The following is a 21,773-nucleotide window of genomic DNA, read 5'->3' on the forward strand; positions in this document are numbered from 1 at the left end:
CTTTCTTTCTTACCTCCATGGTTTTTACTTTATGGCAATAAGTAAAGTAATAATATAAAAGCACTTGGTTTGAATTAGCATATTTTATCTGTGATTATTCATTACTTCACTGCTCACATGCACATTTTTTTTATCTCATTTTTAAGTTAGTAGTTTTGTTATAGTATATTAGCATTTCAATGTAGTTTTATATATAATTCATATTTTTGAAACCTTTTTGATCAGGTAAAATATTTTCCAAAGGTGCAGGAATTGTAAGGATTTCCCCTTCTCTCATGACATGCGTTGAGAGAAAATTAGATACCAAAGTCACATTTTTATTGTTACCACCAGACCAAGAAAAAAGTTTACCATTCACCACTAAAAAGAAGCTATTTAATTTTTACACTATGTGCGTTAATCATGAGAATGGCGGTAATCTCTTTTGAAGGACATAAGTCACATATCCCCTTTTTTTCCCAACAGTGATGCAATGGGAATTTTAACGAGCCAAAGTTGTGATGTGGATAAAAGAGTTTAGAATGTAAAACAGGGAGTAATATCGAAAGGTGTCTTCCCTATGTTAGAAAATAATCATTAATAATTTTTATTGTTGTAAAATATAAGTAAAAATTTGTAAATCATAAATTTAGTCCAAAAATACCACCTTGTTTACTCTTCACACATTTTAATATGTATAAATTTAATAAAAAAAAGTATCAAACTATATTTCAGGATTATTTATTATTTCATTTACTAAAATTCTCAATACAAAAGGCCATGTAGAGAATATAATTTACAAAGGCACCCAAAATCTTGGCATGCCCGTCATAAAAATGTTTGAAATAGGCTCAAGAAATATATAACTTTTCGCTTTAATTACGTTTTCTATTTTTTTTTTTAAGCAAACCCAGTTTTATTCTGAAAAATTGCATAGCAAACGTTTTAGGCAAAACATTTTTACATAAATAAAGGCTTTAAAAGAACAAGAAAATTGTTAGTTTTAATGAAATTATGCTCCAGACTATAAAGAACTACATCATATGATATTACCGAAATATTTCTTTCCATTTTGAACTTTTTTTCGTTTAGTACGTTCCTAAGTGCCCATCAGTATGCTAAATGACAGTATTTAATGATGTTATTTGCAGACAGAAAGAGAGCCTCACCAATATATTAAGGGGATAATAAAATTGCATTCTAATGTAGTTTTGTTACAGTTCTTTTTATTTATTTATATATTGTTAGTTTATAACTCTGCAGAATAGAAATATTTGAATCTTAACGTCCTTGTACATAATTAACAGAGTGAGAAATCTATAAATACATAACAATAATAAAAAGATATTTTACATAACAGTTTTAGGAGCAGAGGGAAATATTTATGTCCAAAGATTTATGAAAATATACAATTCAAAGAACAAAGTAAATATAAGCAGTAGCTTCTCACCATCCTGCATTTAAAAAATAACTGTATAATATAGTTCATGTATATTTAGTACAGATCATTTATTAGCTGAAGTTTCAAACACTTGTTTTCACTGAAACTTAAAATATTATCTATAATTACCGTATTTTCACATATTTTTCGCATGGAAATACGCGACTAGATATACTAAATAGTGCCAACTAAATGAAGGAGGTTATCAAGAAGGATGAAAAGATATGGCTGTGATTTTCTACATACTTATCTTCAATACATCTCCTTGATATATAAATTAATAGAACCTTTTAAATCCAAAATTCAAAGGTTTACTCAACATGTATGGCTGTAGGTAACAATTTGATGATTAGATGTAAAATAATAAACAAGGATATTAATTTTCCTGATAATATACGATTTTGATTATTTAATCTGGCAAAATCCTGAAATTAATTATGTCTGTGACTATGTGGCTCGGGCAAGGAAAGTGATGCATAGGAAAAAGATAATTAAGAATTCATTAGTATTTTAACATTGCAGACAGCGGTGTTAATATCCAGTTTAAAAATTTCTGCTCAACTTTTATACACATCAGAAGTCATTTAATGCACTTTCATTTTTATTTTTACATTAATCATGTGAAGAAAAAATGAACTACTCAAAGGTTATTTATTGAGAAAATTTGTAATTATTTGGAACATGCCTATTAAATTTGTCTTATAAAATCATGACACTTTGTTGAGTTAATACTGGTACCTTTAAAAAATTAGCATATTTTTTGCATCTCAGTTGTGCATTTAAAAAAAAGGGCGAAAAATAAGTGAAGAAATACGGTACTTTATTTTACTTGAAACTGTATGGATGTAAAAAGAGAAAGGCATGGAATACATATGCATAAGTATCATAACATTACACGATTGATTAACGCTTAATTTTTAAAAATGATTCTGCAATTAACTAGTCTAATAATGGATATTAAAACACGAGTATAGTATATATTAAAACACTTTTGAAAGATAATTTCACATGACAATATTATAATAAATACATGCTTAATTTTTTTTTTTTTTTGAAATTCAACATATATATCAATGATATTGCTATATATATGACATTGTTTAGAGGACAAATTTTTATAACATACTCCATCTCCAAGCAAAAGCCCTTTCTAATATTTTTAATTTTTTTAAGGCCTTTTACAAAGCCACTCTAATTAAGTATAATGGATTTACAATACATTTACTACTTAGAAACATGGAATGCATAAAGAGTGATAAGCAAAAGTTTTCATAATACTATTTTTTTAACTAAAGTTATCAATACATATTTAAAACATCAGATTTCTTTTAAGCATAAATACTAGTGAAATTGTTACCTTGGTATTAATTGACATCATCTGCAAATTATATGACAAATGACATCAGTTTTTTAATACTTTGCATAAAAAAAACCTAATGAGGATTTAAAACAATAATGAACATTTATTTTGTTTCAGTGATATACTTAACAGTTACTTTAAAAGCATTTTACTGGTTAATAAACATTATCCCCAAAGCTCTCTGATTTTTTTTTCACTTATTTATTTATTAAACCACAGAGCTAGTGGTTAGAAGAAATCAGCTTACTGAATGTTGAAATAATAATATAATTAATAAGCATGGAACTAATTCCAAAGCAAAGATTTATTTCCATGAGACTAGTGCCAAGGCTCTCTTTCCATATTATAATGCACCATAACCTGACTAAGCATAAGAGAAGGAATAAATATACTCAGCTAGTAGCTGACAATTTTCAGCAACCAGATGGAAAAAAAAGTTCTACCGTTATCATGGTAAGAAAAGTTCACACATAGGAGCTTTAAGATAAACCCCTTTCTATTTGCATTACACACACCAACCATTATATGCTGGATTACATAACATATTACAACAGTAACATTTCATAAATGAATCTGAGTTCACAGTCTGACTCATGTTACATCAGAAAATTTAAGGAACCAAATTTAGCTAATGCAGCATTCTGAAAGAGAACTGTTCAGGAGGTTATATCTTTGTTTGGGCAATAATATTGACTTAAAAGCTTCCATGCACACACAGCAAAATCTCTGAGGAAATAGTCAAATTATAGAAAAAGATTACATCTATTCGCATGCTCTTGTAAATTAAGATAACGAACAAATGAATGAGTCATCTAAATTAAAGACATCAGTTTCATCACGAACTAATGGGAGTATCTTGGAAAATATGCAGCTGCTTTTATTCTTCCCCAGTGTCTTTAAATATGGTGAAACAAGGATTGAGGGATTACCTTTACCTTTTGTCTTGATAAGGTAACTTAATACATTACCAACTGATAGCCTATTAATCGGCTTTTTATCTCCAATGCCTACCGACCGATAGCCTATTAATTGCCTTTTTTCGCCAATGCCTATAGCCTATTAATCAGCTTTTTTCTGCCAACGCCTACCAACCAATAGCCAATTAATCACTTTTTTCTCGGGGGTACATAAAAATAGCCTATCAAACGGTAGCCATGGCGATAAACAATTGCCATTTGCTACATCATCTGCATTTTATTATTAGTATTGATGTACACTGCTCACTTGTGTTGCTTCGTAAATTCCCACATTTTCACACTGTTTCTAAAAAATTTACTGTTCACAATGAGCGAAAAAATGGTACTGGAGTGTTTTATTTAGATAATTTATCAGATTGTCCTGACAGTTATTCAGGCTAGGGAGAATCTGTGGCAGAGCAGCCGGTCAGATGTGCGTATGCTGTTGGGCCACTAGCGGTCGGTAAAGTGTTAACATTATGATCATGCCAGAAGAATATACAAGAGATAAAGACTTGTTTTCGCAAATTATTCCCACAAAAGCTACTGCTCTTTGCTCAGGCATGCAGTTTTCTTGTGAAAACACCGTCTCATGTAAAACTTTTCGAGGGTATACAAAAAGAGAGAGAAGCAGTTACAAATCACTAAAATACGATAAATTGGGCATTAGAAATATAATCATATTTTAACAAAATCATTTAATTTCACTGTAAAGTTCATTTGTCACAAACTTTATATTACAAATTCTCCTGCATTCTTTTAAAATAAACAAAGAAATGAAAAACAAAATATTAAAAAAAAACAACAAACATTTATGAATGCTTTTAGCATTCTCATCATTCTACAGCACACATAAATTCTTGTAACATTTAAAAAATTAGAATATATATATAGTGCAAAGTCCAAAATCCTGACTGGTCGGGACTTCGGTGATTCCGGATAATAGATCATCAATTTAAATCTGGTAAGATGGCATGCAGAAATTATACAATTAAAATATGAAATCGTAATTTATGAAATAAAGAACAATTATGATATAAAAGGTATCAAAAATTTACAAAAAAAAAAAAAAAAAAAAAAAAAGCTTAATATTTATTTATTTACTTTATTAAACATTTCTTTCAGTGTAAGCTGTTTAAGATGCTTTAATCAAAAAATTCAAAAAGTTCCTTTTCTTTTTCCTTTTGTCATATACAGTGGACTTTCCAGTGCCATACTCCTCGCATAATTTTGAGACGGATATGCCTTTATCCATTTTTTGCAGCAATTCAACTTTTTGTTTGACATCGAAACATGGTTTCGCTTTGTAGATCCTTTGGCAACTCCAGAATTGGAAACTCTTTTCGACATAATCGAAAGTTCAAGCTTAGTTTTTACAAAATTGCCGTAATAATAAGTCTGCAAAAAATAATAAGCTGGATCAAATTAAAAGATCACACAGCAGCACAGTCTGCTACATTAATTGAAATGCCTTAGAATCAGTAAAGATAATTTTAGCCTAGCTTAATAGCATCCGTTATACATTATTGGCTCTGTATCGCAAGATTGGCGACGAAAGCCCAATTTGTTTCGCGAAGTTTTGTCTTGCTCTTATTGCATACTGAATTAAGCCTGAAATGTATTAGTTTAGTTATTTAATATAACTATGTTTATTTCTTGCACATGCTTCAAACTCCCACATATACTTAAGGCTTTATCTAGGTCTGGCACTCGATACTGCCTGGGACAGTCCCTACGGGTCCTAAATTGTGCTACAAAGCACTGAGCTTTAAATTTTCACCGTGCATAAACTTTGGATCCCAGTGCTTCCCCTAAATCATAAAAACTTCTCATCCCTTAATTTCGTCGCTTGGTGTTTCCCCAAATTAAAAAAAAATTGTCTTCCCTTAATTCTGCCGTTTGGTGCCGACATATTCTGCCACCGCTTCTGGGTTTACGGTGAACTACATATCAGTTATTCTTAATTAAAATAGCACTAAATGTAATCTTTTGGTCTATGAGTTTCATTAACAAAATCTATTTTTAGCGTATGAAAAGAAATTTTTGTTTTCTCGTCAACACTTCTTACAGCATTTAAAAAATTATAATCATCCCCAAGCACAATATTAGCATAAAAGGTTGCCATACTCTTGTTATTCAATTACTAATATAGAAAAATTTTTTTAGGCATCACAGCCTGAATTATTACTGAAGCTGTCATGTATTGATAAACATGCTGTGATGAAAGCAAAATATAATAAATAATGACTTGCCAAGTCGATGTCAAGGATATAAAATAGGTGAATGTTTCGGTTTGAGACGTATGCTAAGTAGATACTCAGCTATGAAGCCAAATTATTAATCTCACAAATTTATACTTACATGATTGTTTTTCCATAGTGAAGTATTTTATCTACGTCTAAAGTGAAATTAAGAATCGTAATTTTTAAGTGGAAATCTCTACATGTTTTATTATGAAAGAAAAATCAAATGTGCATGCGTAAAGCATTAATTAAAAAAAAAAAAATTTTTGTGGCTTTGAGGTTCGGATTTTAGATCATTCCGGATAATGAACGTCTGGATTTCGGACTTTGTAAAGTATAAAGTGTCCTCATAGCTTCTGATGAATTAGTTATTTCTTCCAGAACAGTAAAATTTGGTAATGCAATTAAAAGGAGAGAGAGAGAAACAGTTATAAATCACTAAAATAAGATAAATTCAGTTTTAGAAATATAATCATTTTGTAACAAGAATCATTTATTTTCACTGAAAAATTTGTCACAAATTTTATAATAAAAATACTCTCACATGCTTTTAACAATACACATAGGAAATGAACAACAAAATACTTCAAAAACAGAAACCTTTATGAATGTTTCTCACATTCTCACTATTCCATAGCACACATAAATTCTTATGTTTTAAAAATTAGAGCATGTACAACTAATGTGTCTTCATAGTTTCTCATGAATTAGAATATTTCTTCCAGAATAATAAAATTTGGCAATCAAACAGAAAATTTTGGCAATGAATACTAAGTTGCAAATTTTACTGAATTGTTTGTATACAAGCAAATTAGAAATATTTGCAACTCTGATTCAAACAGCTATCATGATAACTTTCTAGAAATAGCTATATACGATTTTCTACGATAAATACAGAGTTTAATTAATTGTTAAAGCCATAAATACAAATTTTTAATCCTCAATACTTTTTAAGCATGAAGAAGAAACTTTATAATATTCAAACATTTTCCCATGAATATTAAAATTCTTTTATATTATGAAGCAATTCATAATTTTCTTAAAATACAGTACCAGAGAGCACTAACAAAGACAACTACTAAATTATACATATGAGAGTGTATCAAGTGACACAAAAGACATTACATTACATTCTGCTTTGGGTAATATAACTACAAAATGAGTATGCATTTAGCAACAAGCATGTCACAAAATTTTTCATATGGGTGGAGTTATGGGTCAGTGGAAGGCCAGCTTGCTCCTTTAACCCAGATATATTCAATTGGGGGAGTACCTTAAGGATAAAACTGATATGATGCTATTTATTAGTAAAGAATTTAACATTTTATTTGAACTGTGTGCCAGTACAAGTAAAAATGTTGTTTACCATCTACAAATATATCTCCATCTTGAGAGTCAAACTGTTGATTATTATACTGAAAACGTATTAAACTTATTTTTTTCTTGTGTTTGCGAAATGTATAACTGCTCCCGTTATTTTATTATGAATTATATTCTTTATCAGTTCTTTAAATTACACTGCTTTCAACTTGATATAATTAATTCTGCACTAATTTACAGTTATTTTCACTCAAATTATTAATGTATTTAAAAAATATATATATTTAATCTCCATATAAAGGAACCTTGCACAGATTAATGATACAAATGCAGAACTGGACAATTTGAATATTTTAGGAGATTTTAAAGGCAGATTGTTAATTTAAGAGGTGAACAGCATATTTACATAATTATCATGCTGTTTCAAATTTATGTTTCATAAATGAGTTTTTCTTTTAAATTGAACACCCTACATAAAACAGGGAAAAAAAAATAATTGAAAGTGATTTGTTTCAGGAAGGGGGTTCCCAAGCTATAGAAATTCATATAAATGCACTGCATTACAACAGGATTTTTTAAGGATACATTAAAAGAGTGAAAGCCATAGAATAGATATTACAAAATGAAATAGTCTTAATCAATGAAATACATTAGTAGGGCAAAATAAGCAAAAAGTCAGTCAGTGTGTTTAGCACACACACAGGGAGATTTTCTAAGTCTTACTACTACTAATAAAAGATTAAATATGAAATATCTTTGTATTAAAGGTGCAAAAACTGCATAGTATCTGCATAGTAATTATCTGTAATCCATACCAAATTTATATCTTTTTGTGTAGTTTTATCACACAAACACACACATTTTTTATGCTGCATAGTATCTGCATAGTAATTATCAGTAACCCATACCAAATTCATATCGTTTTCTTATATAAAACACAATTTGACAAACTCATAGCCAACACATAATTATCTTCATGTGAAACAATATACAAATCTACCTTTTCTCTGTCAAAAAACTTCCACAACTTAATAGCACTAACATTAATTTTTAAGTGTCCTATTTCACAACTATTAATCAGCATGGCTATGAGCTCAGTTTGAGGCACATTACTTCAGTGAAATTCCCCCTTGCATAATAAAGAATACAATATACAATTATAACACTTTAGTAAATATGGAAGATATGCTAAACTTTGATTTGGTAAACAGATGAAAGAGAAAGAAAACACAAAACACATCAGTTTATACAAGACTTGCTTTCTTCAAACCCCCCCTTAAGGCTTAACCTGTGAGTAATATCTTACACAACTAATGACTACAAATTAAGCTCTCTTAAATTATTAATTTTTAACATTAAATAAATTGAGTCTATCACAACTTACATAGTGTATGATATTCTTAAATAAAGTAATAAACTTTATATATATATATATATATATATATATATATATTAGTTTTTATTATTTTTACATTTATATTCTATGTCTTAAGATAGTATATATAAAGAAGTAAAATGCTATGCCATTTTAAATCCTGAATTTCCTTACCATGGAAAAACTTGCCAACAATTTAAAATATAGTTAAGTAAAAAATTACATTAGAAAACATAGGTACAAAATGTATAAAATGCTAGCACACATTTAGAGTTTTGTTAGCCACTCAAATAAATCCTTGTTTAGGTACAGATAACTATTTAACAGATTAAAATTGTATAAAAAGGCTAATATCGGCAAGTGCTAGAGTTTTATAACACAGAAAAAAGCCTGTACATTTCCTTTTTCAAAAATAATCTATATCTCTATGCAGTGAAACTACAGTAAGTGGCCAAAAAGAGGAGAAATCATTTCTTCATGAGTATTTACATTTTATACATATGATAATTATACATCTATTGCTGCATTTTCTTTCTTTTTATCATATTCATCAATATACCACTGTTGGTTTAGATATATGAATTTGAGCATGAGTTTATAAATAGTATTTCTAGCTTTTATTTCAACATACATGGCTAAAAAGAATGCAAGGAAGAACAATGCACCACAAATAAGAGTTATAATTTCAGACTGAGTAAGTTCTAGATGAGTAATCTCTGATTTTGCTCCTCGGTGTTGCTTGAAGCACATAACAGTAACTACAGCACATCCAATCATGATTAACACTGAAATGAGGAAAACAGTGTGTAATATTTTATCCTGCCAGGAGCAATGAGGGAATTGCCATTGTCCAACCTGAAAATATACATGCAAGTTACATGATCAGGAAACAATCCAGCATGTAAAATAACATCAGTTGACAGCAACATCAATTAAATTTGCTATATTAATTAAGCATTAATACAAATAGTGTTCTGAAGAAAAAATTCCTTTAACTTCAGCAGAAACTGACTGCATATGTAGTGCTATAGAAATACCTTGTCACAAGTTCAAGAACCCCTGTAAATAATTTACATCATAATGAAAAAAAAAATAATAACAAATTTTCTTAAATAGTATAACAAAAACTCACTAAAGTCTTAATGGTTGGACATGTTTAATATGCCTTGTGCTGACACAGGTACTCTAACTGCAAGACTTGAAAAGAGTTGTACTAAGAAAGATTAGATAACTAACATCTTGTTCTCAATCTCCCACCTTGCCATTTTAGTTTATTAATCCTTTTTACTCCAACTAGCAGAAAAGGGGGCAATTAAACAAAAAAGGTACCAATTTTTGCATTCCAGATGTCACAGCATGTTACACTTTGAAAAATCATAACACAACCTTCAAATACAGAGCAGCAAATTTATGTTGTATTTTCTACTTAAGATTTTACTTTCCTCAAAAGGATCTTATAAGCAGAAAATTAGCAGCTCAGTTAAAAATACATCTAAGATTAGATTTTTTTTAACTGCTTGTAAGTACAACCACGAAACAATTTTCAAGTATTTTTGGTATTTGGTTTGACAAGATACGTCTTACAGTGAACAAACTAATGCTATTTGGTTTGTTTCCCCAAATGAAATCCTAGCAGAAGTTACCAGCCAAGTTTATTTCTTTGCTACTAAAGCATGAGTCTTTCTGAACAATAAGGTATTAATTGCAATTATTCAGACTATGATAATGTTTTTTTTATTTTCCAATACAAAAATCTAGCCGGGAAAAAAAAGGACAATAAGTATTGTTGAAAGCACAGACAATTTGCTACAGATAGTCTCAAAAGAAATGCATTAATGGTTTTGTGGTTAACATAAAAGATGTTATACACTGCCTCTCTGAACAGAATAAAATACGAATTAAATTAAAAAATTCCATAACATGCACAGTCGGGAAATCTCAAAACTACTTGATGAAAATCTTTAATTAAGTGTTACTAAAACATTATCACAGTCAATGCATATTTTGACAACAAAAGAACCTTTTGAGAATTTGGTATCGTGCACAGCAAATCAAGGAACACAATATGACTTAATAGAAGCTTCGAAGCTTGCACTTTAATTCAAATAACTGAATGGAAATGTTCATTATTACCATTTACTATGCGAATTAAAAGTATAAGAAATTGTTGTAATTGTTCTAAAAAGAAAACCATCTTATTGTGGCATACCTGGGAATAAGGCAACAGATGACATGGTAAAGAAAGGTACCAACTAATACGAAGTACTTCCAATAAAACATTTTTAAAAAAAGAAGGTAATTGTAAGATTTAAGAGGGATTAATACCACTTTCTCATGTTGATTTTTAATAACAGATGGCCCTACGAATGTTGAGCGATAAAGAGTTAAATCTGTAAGACTACCTACAGTCTGGTTACTATGGCAACAATGCTTCCTTTCCTCTGTGCTCCTTTGGCGGGAAAGTGAGTAAGCTATAAAACACTTAAACACATCCGCTCAGCTGAACAAAAGACCTGCTGTCATTTCTTCCGTCTGTGACTCAGACTGCAGGGTATGTTTTGACGAGGAATAGAACTTTTCCAGTTTTATGTTGAATGAAAGATATCTGTGAGATACATGCAGCAGTTGCAATTCCTTTTCGCAAAATTCGTTCATCACGCTTTTCAATGTTGCATAATGTTTTATAATTTGCCGTTATTCTGCGGAAAAAACCGTTTTTAAAAATACTAGATTTTTAAGCATTTCGGTAATTTCATCGCAACATAAAAATTATATATAAATGATTTTACACTTGATGATATGTGTATACATATATAGCATGCACATAATATTCCATAAATATGTGTAAGTACTTTGCAGAGCTTTATATATATATTTTTTACTTGTATTATAAAATCGTATAACACTCCTCAGCTATATTTTTTAATTCAAAAGTGGATAAACCATTATAAAATCTTTCTAGTACACGGAGAAATCGTCTATGTTATCCATACACATAAACGTAGTAAAAGATACTATTCTTGATCTAATATCTTTGGCAGTAATATCAAGATGCAACGAAAATTAGAAATCAACTACTAACATGCATTTTATTACAAAAAAAACTAGCAGGACACATTATTTGAACAAAAAACTTAGTGTGAAAATAATTTGCGGCATATTATCCGAGTTCCACTTTGAATGAAAACTACAAAGTGTTATAATGAACAATCAGTTTCAAGATTTCACTTGATACTGAAATGCATATAATCAAATTGTGTTTCTGTTTCAGGTTTATAAAATACAGCTGATAATTGAAGGGGTATCAGGTTTATAAAGTACAAGCTGATAATACATGAAAAGGGGAAGAAATTCGTAAATAAAATTGAATATTATATTTTAGTAAAGTAAAATGATATATATTATATATACATTTGGAAAAAACAATATACAATATATATTTATGTATTTATATGTATATACTCTTTACCGGATGTAACTCTAATTACGTACTGAGCTGGTTTATCCTCTTCCTGTAGAGATGCATTTGGATTTGCTGTGTATGAATCTGTTTCATTGAAGAGGAACAAATGGGAAACAGAGTATTGAAAATTGAATTTGTTTTAAGCATTAGTAATTTATATATGTTAGATTGACTAATAAGAGTATATTCAAGCATAACGTATAAATAAGCGTAGTGAATACTTTTTGGCAATCACCTTTCTAGGATGGCCATTTTTGAAAATAACCAGTACTGTTGATAACATAAACATCGGTACGATCTATCTGCCTAAGGGAAATGATGCCCTCGTGGAAGACTTTCTAAGAGAAACTGGCTCCTATACACGTTACACATGGGAAAACCATGAAAGCGTGCATGTAGCCAGACCCTTCACGGGATTCAAAACTCGGACTGAACTGCTAGTTTTCAGCTACTTTACCACTTCACCCCTCATTTCAGAGCGGATTCGCTATATATGAAACAGAGCATAGTGCCCTTACTGTATTTAGCAGCCTGCCCTTTTCCATTAAAAAAGTGCTAAAGTCACCAATTACTGGTAGTTCAACTGCGGCACATTATCCGAGTTTAGCTTTGAATGAAAACTACATAAAGTGTTATAATGAATGATTAGTTTAAAGATTTCACTTGATACTGAAATGCATAAAATTAGCTTGCATTTCTACATATCTGATTTATAAAGTACAGCTGATGAACACATGAAAGTGGGAAGGAATTCATAAATTACAAAATTTAATGGTTGTAATGAAAATTTTAAGCACGAACGTTCTTCATAAAGTTATGCAAAAAAAAAAAAAAAAAAAAAAAAAAAAAAAAAAGCAGTCACTACCCAAAATCTATGCTCTGCCAATTTTTTTGGTAGATTTTCAAAACCTTCGGCCCGGAAACTTGGTGGCTTGAGTTTAAAAACAGGTCAACCTCATTTCGGACGTCCTCTCCAGAATGAAAGATAGGACCAGCAAGATGTAGCTGCTAGTGTGAAAAAAGGTAGAAGTCCGAAGGTGCGATGTCGGGGTTATATGGTGGGTGTAGTGAAAGATCCCATTCGAGTCTGTACAGAGGCCAGCTGGTGAATGCAGACACATATGTCTTGATGGAACATTACCTTTCTGTGCCACAATTCAGTGCGACTCTTTTCCTTGATAGCAGCATCAACATGTACTAGCATCTCGTTGTATCCCTTACTGTCAAGGATTTTACCTTTTTCCATATACTATTTGTGATTAATACCACGGCAATCCCACCAGATACAAAAGCATGATCTTTTTGTTAGTCAAATTACGCTTTGCGATGCTGCCGACGGGCTCACCAGGCGCTATTTCTTATTAGACTACTAAAGAGCACATCTTTTAATAATTTTCTGTTAAACTATAAGGAAAAACTATCTATTTGAAATATTTTTCGTAACACGGTTGATATGAAAATTTATATTTCATATATTTTTACTAAAAACGTGTTATAACATGAAGGAGCAGTTAGGCCTAATATGAGCAGTAAGAAGGTTGCCATATATACGAGTTTAAATCAAAGCCTAAGAAAACATGTTATAAACCCCAGCAGAGAAAAGTACAATCCAAAATCAAAAGTTCCATTATTTTTTTTGCACAAAAAAAAATTAAAGCTTCATGCATACAAAAACCAAATAATGCAAAAAATGCTTTGAAATAGTCACAATGTGCAACATAAAAAATATGCTGAAGATATGGTAAATCAAGTGGAAAACAATGAAAACACTCTCAATACTGTTATCTTTAGTGTTAAATCCCCCATTTCATGTATCAGCTTCTGCAAATCATCATACCTGCTGGGTATAAATTGTTACACGCTTTAATTGAAGTGACACAACATTTATAAATTATTTTATCAACATAAAGCAAATTGTTTCATGAATCTGACTACTTAAATTTTTCAAAATTATCATTAACACTAATGAATAAAAACTTACCTTGAATTTTTTATGCCAGTGAAATTGGTATTTACAGAGTTCACATGTTGGTGGCTTCCTAGATCTTTTATTGCAAATTTCCAGCCATTTCTGAAGAAAAAGAATAAAAAATGTCCAAAACATTAAAAATATTGCAGCCATATTACCAATATGTATTTATAAAATTACTTACCATTAAACAACCACAATGTATATATCGCAGAGTACCAGTGCAGCGACAGGGTGATATTAAAGGATCATCTGGCTTGGCAACAGTGTGGCAAATTTTGCATGTAGGTAGGCTACTGTCTCCAAAACTGCTAGCAACACTGAGCTGTGCAGCAGAGGCTGAACCAGAAATATCAGCACCACTGAAGGTGTGACGAGCACTAGGCATAAACCATGCATCATCCAAACCAAAATGAGCATTATTCTCTAAAGAAGCATTATCACAAGGTTCACCAGATTCACTAAGTGACTCAATATCAAAAACTTTGAAGTTGACATTTGGGTTTAAATTATAGCTTTTATGGGAAAATCTATCATCAGATAATCCAGTCTGAACATTTTTATTTTCCTCAACACACTCATTTGCAATTCCAGAAATGCCAGGCTCAGGGTCAAGAACATTCAGTGCCTGTTGACCATGTAATGAATAATTACTTTTGCTTGAGGTTAATCCCAAGTCACTTGAAACAGCAGAATTGAATAAAGTTGATTCTTTTACAGAGTCTTGAATATAAGATGTATTTATCTTATCACAGTGGCGAAATTCTTCAAAAGGATGATGTATTAGCACTTGTGGTTTGAAAAATGTTCGCTGCCACGACTTCAGTAAATTATTTTCTTTATTTTTATCTTCTTGATTATCTTTATCTACACCATTTTTACTTAAGAAATATTCAGATATGGATCTCTTTGAGAGAAAATTTTTACCTTTAGATACAGAACAATCAGTTTCTGGAGGTTTCTGATATACCTTTATACTCAGAAGTTTCTGTCCTTCAGCAGAAGTGTAATCTGATGCAATAAATGAATACTTACATGCTTTAGACATATATAGAGATTTTTTATCATTAAGATTATGAGCTTTATCAAAAACATTATTAGAATCCATAGAAGGATTGGTACAGTTAATAGATGAAGTTGTTGCAGAATCTTCGCAAGCTTTAGATACCTTAACATTTGCATTGACACAGTCACATGATAATCGATCTGAAGCACAATTCAGAGAGTGCATCAGTGCCATATTCAAAAGAGCACCATCAGCTAACTGATTCTGATTAGATGCCATACAATTATATTCATGTAAAGCACACATTCTGTTGTTATCCGCATCGAACACTCTGATAAATGCTTGCCCAGTTTAAATGTATATCATTCCAGTCACTAGAAGATATATTTATGCACATCCTAAAAAAAAAAAAAAACGTTACTATACCCAAATGAAATACATGAGCATATTTTACTTAATAAAATATTCAACTTTATGGTGCTTATCCATAAAAAATTCCCATGTAAAACTAAAAATTTGTACATTTATGTCATAATCTTAGTAACATGAAGAAATAATCACTCTTAATCCAATGTCTCAACATATAAATTCTCAACCTGATATATATACGATTCAGCTATTAATAAGAGCTAACAATTATTGTAGTATTACAGAGAGACAAAATTATTTGTGTTATAAAATTAACAAACAGAGTAATGGCTAATTGAATTTTTGGACTTTATTAACAAAAAAAGGTGAAGAGAACTTACGTACGTCTTATTGTTTACATGACAACTTTCAGAATGACGAAAATAATAGTGATGCCAGATGCATAAAACATAATAAAACAATGATGTCACTGAAACTGCACATAATATCAATTAAATGCTCGATTCTCAACAGCCTCCTTCGAGCATGAAAATAGTCATTGTTCGTATAGATTAGCCTTTACTTATTAACTGTTTTTACACCAATCAACTTCTTCTGGAAATGAAACTGAGGTGCTGGAAGCGCCTTCGTCAGAATGTCTGCTCATTGTTCATTACTTCTGACATAGCCTAACTGACAATGTTCCTTCGAGAACTCATCTTGTACCTTTGGTCAATGTGCTTTGTGCGTGCGTGGAACATTGGATTTTTGATGTACTTGATAGTACTCTGGTTATCAATTTGTAGGATAGGCAGAGACATTATTAGCTATCTCATTGAACAAGCTCTTCAACCATATCAGGTCTTTCGTAGCATCAGCTGCTGACATGAACTCTTCCTCTGTCGTTGAATTGGATATGGCCTCCTATAGCTTGCTTCGCCACGTAACTGCACCTCCACCATAGAAAAAAATAACACCTGTTCGAGACCTGCGCGTTTCTGCCCACCTGTTATTATCTGCATCACTAAACAACATTTATCATCTTCATTATTGTACACAATGCCATGTCCTATGGTATTGTGAAGGTACCTTATTGTTGTCTGTGTGATTTCCTAATCAAGCTCTGTAGGACTGTTCAGCTTTTGAGACATCAAACTCACTGCATAAGCAATATCTGGTCGAGTCCCCTTCGCCAAGTACAGTAAACTGCCAACTACTCGGTATGGATTTTCACCGCTGAGATGATCGGTATGGAATTCATTGCTGAGAGGCTTCGCCTCCTTGATCTTGATCCTGCCATCGTCATTCGATTGACCATAGTCAACCTTGAGACTCGACTTCTTTACTGGGATGTGTGATGTCTTAGCATCTCCATATCGCTCTAATATCTTTCTTGTAAATGCTTCTTGGTGCAGGAAGAGTGAGCCATCTTTCAAACGTTCAACTTGTAGACCAAGGAAACAATTTAACGCTACTACTCAAATGTTAAAATGCCGCTTGAGTTCATCCATAAATGTGAAGAATGATGCTTTGTCCTGAACAGCGAAAATGGCATCCTCAACATAAATCGCCATCAGCATCTTATGTCTGTAATCATTTCATATTAACAGGCAGTTGTCGGATTTACTTTGTATCATGCCATGTTTCTTCAGCACGTCAGTAAACTTAGCATTCCAACATCGTCCAGCTTGTTTCAAGCCATATAAAGGTCGAAGCATCTTGCATTACACGCTTACTTCCATCGGTATAGCCTTTGGGTTGATACATGTAGATCTCCTCAGTTAGGTCGCCGTAAAGAAATGCCATCTCCACATCAATTTGATATAAGTTGAGATTCTCCTTGGCTGCCGTTGCAATTAGAGCTCGAATAGTGTCACAGCAACACATCGGGCTAAATGTGTCTTCGTAGTCGATATTCACCGTATGGGTGTACCCTTTTGCTACTAAACGGGCCTTGAATCTCTCAATTGAGCTATCGGGATTTGTCTTCACTCTGTAAACCCAGCGACTGTCAAGGATTTTACATTCGTTAGGTGGCTCAACAAGTTGCCATGTTCCATGTTTGGCATGCGAAGCCATTTTTTTGTCCATTGCTCGTTTTCAGTTGGCATATTCAGGAGACTTTTGTTGCTTCATCATATGTTTTAAACTCTTCCAACTTCAGAATGCTGTTGTACATGTCATAGTCATTAAATCAGACAGGCCGTTGGATAGTTGAACAGTCTCGCAATGTACGCGCGGTCATTTGTGTTGGTTTATCTTCATCAGTGCACAGATCACCAGCCCCCCGTGTGGCTGCATCACCGTGTGCATCTTCCAAAATGAACGTCATACCGCTTGATAGACCGGTGTTAGATGCTAATTTTGAAGGTTGGAAAGTAGGGCTGATTTGCTGTTTATTGAATACTACATTGGCACTTTTTATCATATCATTCCTTGATGGTATGAAAATGCGATACTCATCGTCATCACAATAGCCAACCAAATTGCCCTTTATATCTAATTTACCTCTGTTGACATTTGGCACATGTACAAATGAAGCTGATCCAAAAACTCAAATTCTGTCAATTGCTGGCTTGCGTCCAAACCATTCCTCAAACGGAGATTTTCCCGTAGTCTTACTTGGCCCCGTTCGATTGAGAACGTAGACAGCTGTAGATGCTGTTTCTGCCCATAGGAACTGTGATAGGCCTGAATCCTTGATCATAGTGCAAACTGCATTCATTATTGTACGATTCTCTCTTTCAATCAATCCGTTTTGTTCTGGTGTATATGGCATAGTGAATCGCAGCTTGATTTTATCCACAGCTTCATCTTTATATCTTAGAAATTCTACATGTCGAAACTTAGAGTAATCATCCTTAATCACTAACATGTACTTCTTTTCACCTCTTGATAAGCCTGGCGATTCGAGTAAGTCTCCATGTATTATCTCATCAGACTTTCGTGTTTTGCACCGTTTTGGTTTAAATGTTCATCGACTTTGTTTACCATATGCACATGGCTCACAAAATAGTCCATCGTTGATAAAATCTATACCATTTTGCCGCAGTTACTGTATTCTTTGATGGCTAATACATTGATATCAAAGTGATAACAGCAATTTTGTTGTCGTCTTCATTGCCGTTTCAGGAAAAGGAGTTGTCATTTCGTTGTCAACCAAGTAGCCTGTAGCAGCAGAACCCCCTTGTGGTTTGACTGGTTTTGCACGTGGCTCAAAAAGTCCGTTTGATGAATATAGGGCCTCCAAAAGTATATTATCTGGGATCTTCTTGCAAAAGAAATGACAAATCATATCGTCTGAATCACCAAAGTTCGAAATTCCTCACTTCGTTGCCTTTGAGAAGTTGATAAATTTTTGCCAATTTCTGGTGCGTACAGTACATCAGTGAGCTCAGATTTTTGTACATTTCCAACCGTCGCACACATGTCAATGTCCCCACAGCCATATGCTGGTATTGTCTGTTTGTTAACGACTGCGATTTCTGCTTGTTTGTTAAAGTGAATGTACATCTTGAAATACTCGGCTGAATTTGTAATGTGTGCTGTAGCTTCATCGTATTTAAGCCACACATTTCAGCCACAATCATCTTCTTGACAAGCAAACACACTGCATTGAGTATTTGCAAAGAAGGCCTCTGTTTTGCCATTTGTCGTGGTTGGCTTGTCAGGGAAAACTGGACAGAATTTACCAATGTGCCCGGGTTTATTACAACGAAAAGAGATGCCATTGAAACCTTTCACACCATCACTGGTCTTATTAAGTCTGTTCATCGTTTTGGCATTATTTGTTGTCAAGGGTTGGAATTGGCTTACAATCTGAGGTTTCTTACCACCCTTCTTCCATTTCCTTCCACTATGTTTTGCGCTATAATTAGCATTCGCCACAAATGTTATTGTACTTTCGTTTCTAAGCTCTTGATTTCTTCTTTGCAGCTGCGTGTTGATCTGCTTGATCAATTTTTCATGTGACTTTTCCATCTTTGGCATTAAGTCCCACTGTGATTTAAACTCGATATATTCGTCATCAGGAAGAATAGATAAGATTCGCGGTGCTAGCAAGTTCTGCGGCAACTTTCCTTTGCCGCTCAACTCTTGCTCACGTTGAAGATCCACCCACAGTATACATAAACGTGTGAGTGATCGCATTACACTTTCGTCTTTCTCGATCCGAAGAGTGAAAACTGTTGCAGAAGAGTGTCCAAATTCACGCTTGACACCTTCTCAAAATTACTTAATAACTCATTCCATATCGCTAGTGAAGAATTACCATGCATACGGATCAAATTTAACACATTCGGTGATACACTTGTGCGAATGATAACAGCAGCTTTCGCATTCGCCTTTGCATACGCTTTTGCGGTTTCGATGTGCTCGCGTATCGTTTTTCATTCGCGCTTTCTGCCACAGCTTTTAGCTAGATAAGGAAATTATTGAAGATGCCTGCACAATCGTTGAGCACATATAAAGAGTTTATTTCAAATTTCTACTCAGTCCAGTTGGATAAACCTTCCAATCTGGTACACTGAACAAAATTTTTAGCTTCCATATTACGTTGTCATTAACCAGGAAATATGCAACAAAAAAGGCTATCGATACACTGTAGCATCTACCTACATACTGTTCAGGGGGAAGTGTTGAACTGGAAAACAAAAGTTAAAAAAAAAAAAAAAAAAAAAAAAAAAAAAAAAAAAAAAAAAAAATCCGTGATTAAAATACGTCAACATAGCCATCGTTAATTTATTTGCGCAGTTAAACGTCGCTAAACCCATAAACTGTTATGAAATTAACAGAGTAATGGCTAAATGAATTTTTGGACTTAATTAACAAAAAAAGGTAAAGAGAACTTACATATGTCTTATTGTTTGCATGGCAACTTTTAGAATGACAAAAATAATAGTGATGCCAGATGCATAAAACATAATAAAACAACGATGCCACTGAAACTGCACATAATAACAATTAAATGCTCAATCCTCAACAATTTGGATACTGTGACCCCAACAGAACAGATACTGATAAAAAAGTATTGTGAAGAGCATCAAATCATGTACATACAATGATGGGAACCACAGGTCAATATGATTAATTATAATATTAAATATAAAAGCAAATGAAAACTTTAACAAATTTATTCAATTTTCATTTACACTTAAGAAATTTTGCCTCCCATTTTGTTTAGAGCTCTGTACAACACTAAACAAAACACAGTGTTGCATAATTACTCCACCTTTAGGTAGCCACACAGCAAATATGGCAACAAGTGTAACAAAATAATTATCTTGATGCGATTGGCACTGTTTATGTTTAGAATTAATTTTGTTTCAAAAGTACATAATAAAATTCTAAGGAGAAAGTGGATTGTTAATCTATCCATTCTCAACATTGTATGGACGTGATGTTTAAAGGTCAGTGAATTTGCTAATATTGACTTTAGTGATTTAAGATTTTATTAACACAGAAAATAGTATTAAAAGAATAATACCTGTTACAGCAATGTTCATGATACACTACAACTAGTTAATAGCATCTTTAACCTTTTGAAGATGGAATGGCCATTATAGTGGCCATAGAGTCCTTGAAAAGATGGGGTTGTCCACTTCAGTGGCCATGTCTTTTTCCCCCATTTTCCAGGCTGAAAAGTGGGGTGAAATATCAAATCTGACGTCCCTGGGGTTTTAACCACTTATCTCTTTCAAAGATCTTCCTTTTGTGACATAGATGCACCCCTCTGAGAATCCATTAAACTACACACAAGAACCTTTGTTGCAAATAGAAGGTGATTTCTTAAAGGGGGGAAAGCATTCGGTTCAAGATTCCCCATCCTTTGATAGCTTTTATTGCTACCAATGCCCCGGCTTCAAAAGGTTAAATGAACCAGATTTAAAACATGAGGAAATTGAAATTAAATTTTCTTCTTCAGAGCAAATTGGTACAGATTTGGCTGAATTAGGTGATATAAAATTTGTACTGCTTTAATATGCAGCAAATCTGATGATTTTTATGTTGAATATGAGGAAACTGAAGAATATCGGGAAAAATTAGACATAGCTCGTATTCATACTGAAAGTCTTGATAAACTTTCAAATTTTTGTGAACGATTGGTGATGAATACAGGAGAAAAACAAAATTACAGCTTCTCAAAATAGAATTAGATACATTTAGCGAGGAAGTGAAAACTGACTCACGTTTTGGAGTCAGTTATGTAGAATTCATGATTATGAGCCAATTGGTTATGAAGATAAATTTCAGTATCTCACCCAGTTCATGACGGTTGGCAGTAGAGCCCGAGAAATTGTCGATAGCTAACCAC

General features: G+C 32.5%; 1 protein-coding gene across 4 annotated transcripts in view; it reads right to left on the reverse strand.

The window, feature by feature from the left end:
- Window positions 1-704: 704 nt before the first annotated feature.
- The window catches only part of LOC118201680 (uncharacterized), a 42,866-nt gene continuing 21,797 nt past the window's right edge, over window positions 705-21,773 (reverse strand). For all 4 annotated transcript variants that reach the window (XM_085807235.1, XM_035373822.2, XM_035373823.2 and 1 more), the window contains exons 2-4: window positions 14,291-15,510; window positions 14,119-14,208; window positions 705-9,529 (exon numbers count right to left, since the gene is read on the reverse strand). In XM_085807235.1, the coding sequence (XP_085663361.1) occupies window positions 9,182-9,529; window positions 14,119-14,208; window positions 14,291-15,418 (1,566 nt within the window). In that variant the 5' untranslated portion in view covers window positions 15,419-15,510 and the 3' untranslated portion in view covers window positions 705-9,181. The remainder of the gene's footprint in view (window positions 9,530-14,118; window positions 14,209-14,290; window positions 15,511-21,773) is intronic.

Source organism: Stegodyphus dumicola, chromosome X1, assembly GCF_044657685.1.
Source record: "Stegodyphus dumicola isolate Sdum_Otavi_A_Nest chromosome X1, ASM4465768v1".
Classification (NCBI taxonomy): domain Eukaryota; kingdom Metazoa; phylum Arthropoda; class Arachnida; order Araneae; family Eresidae; genus Stegodyphus; species Stegodyphus dumicola.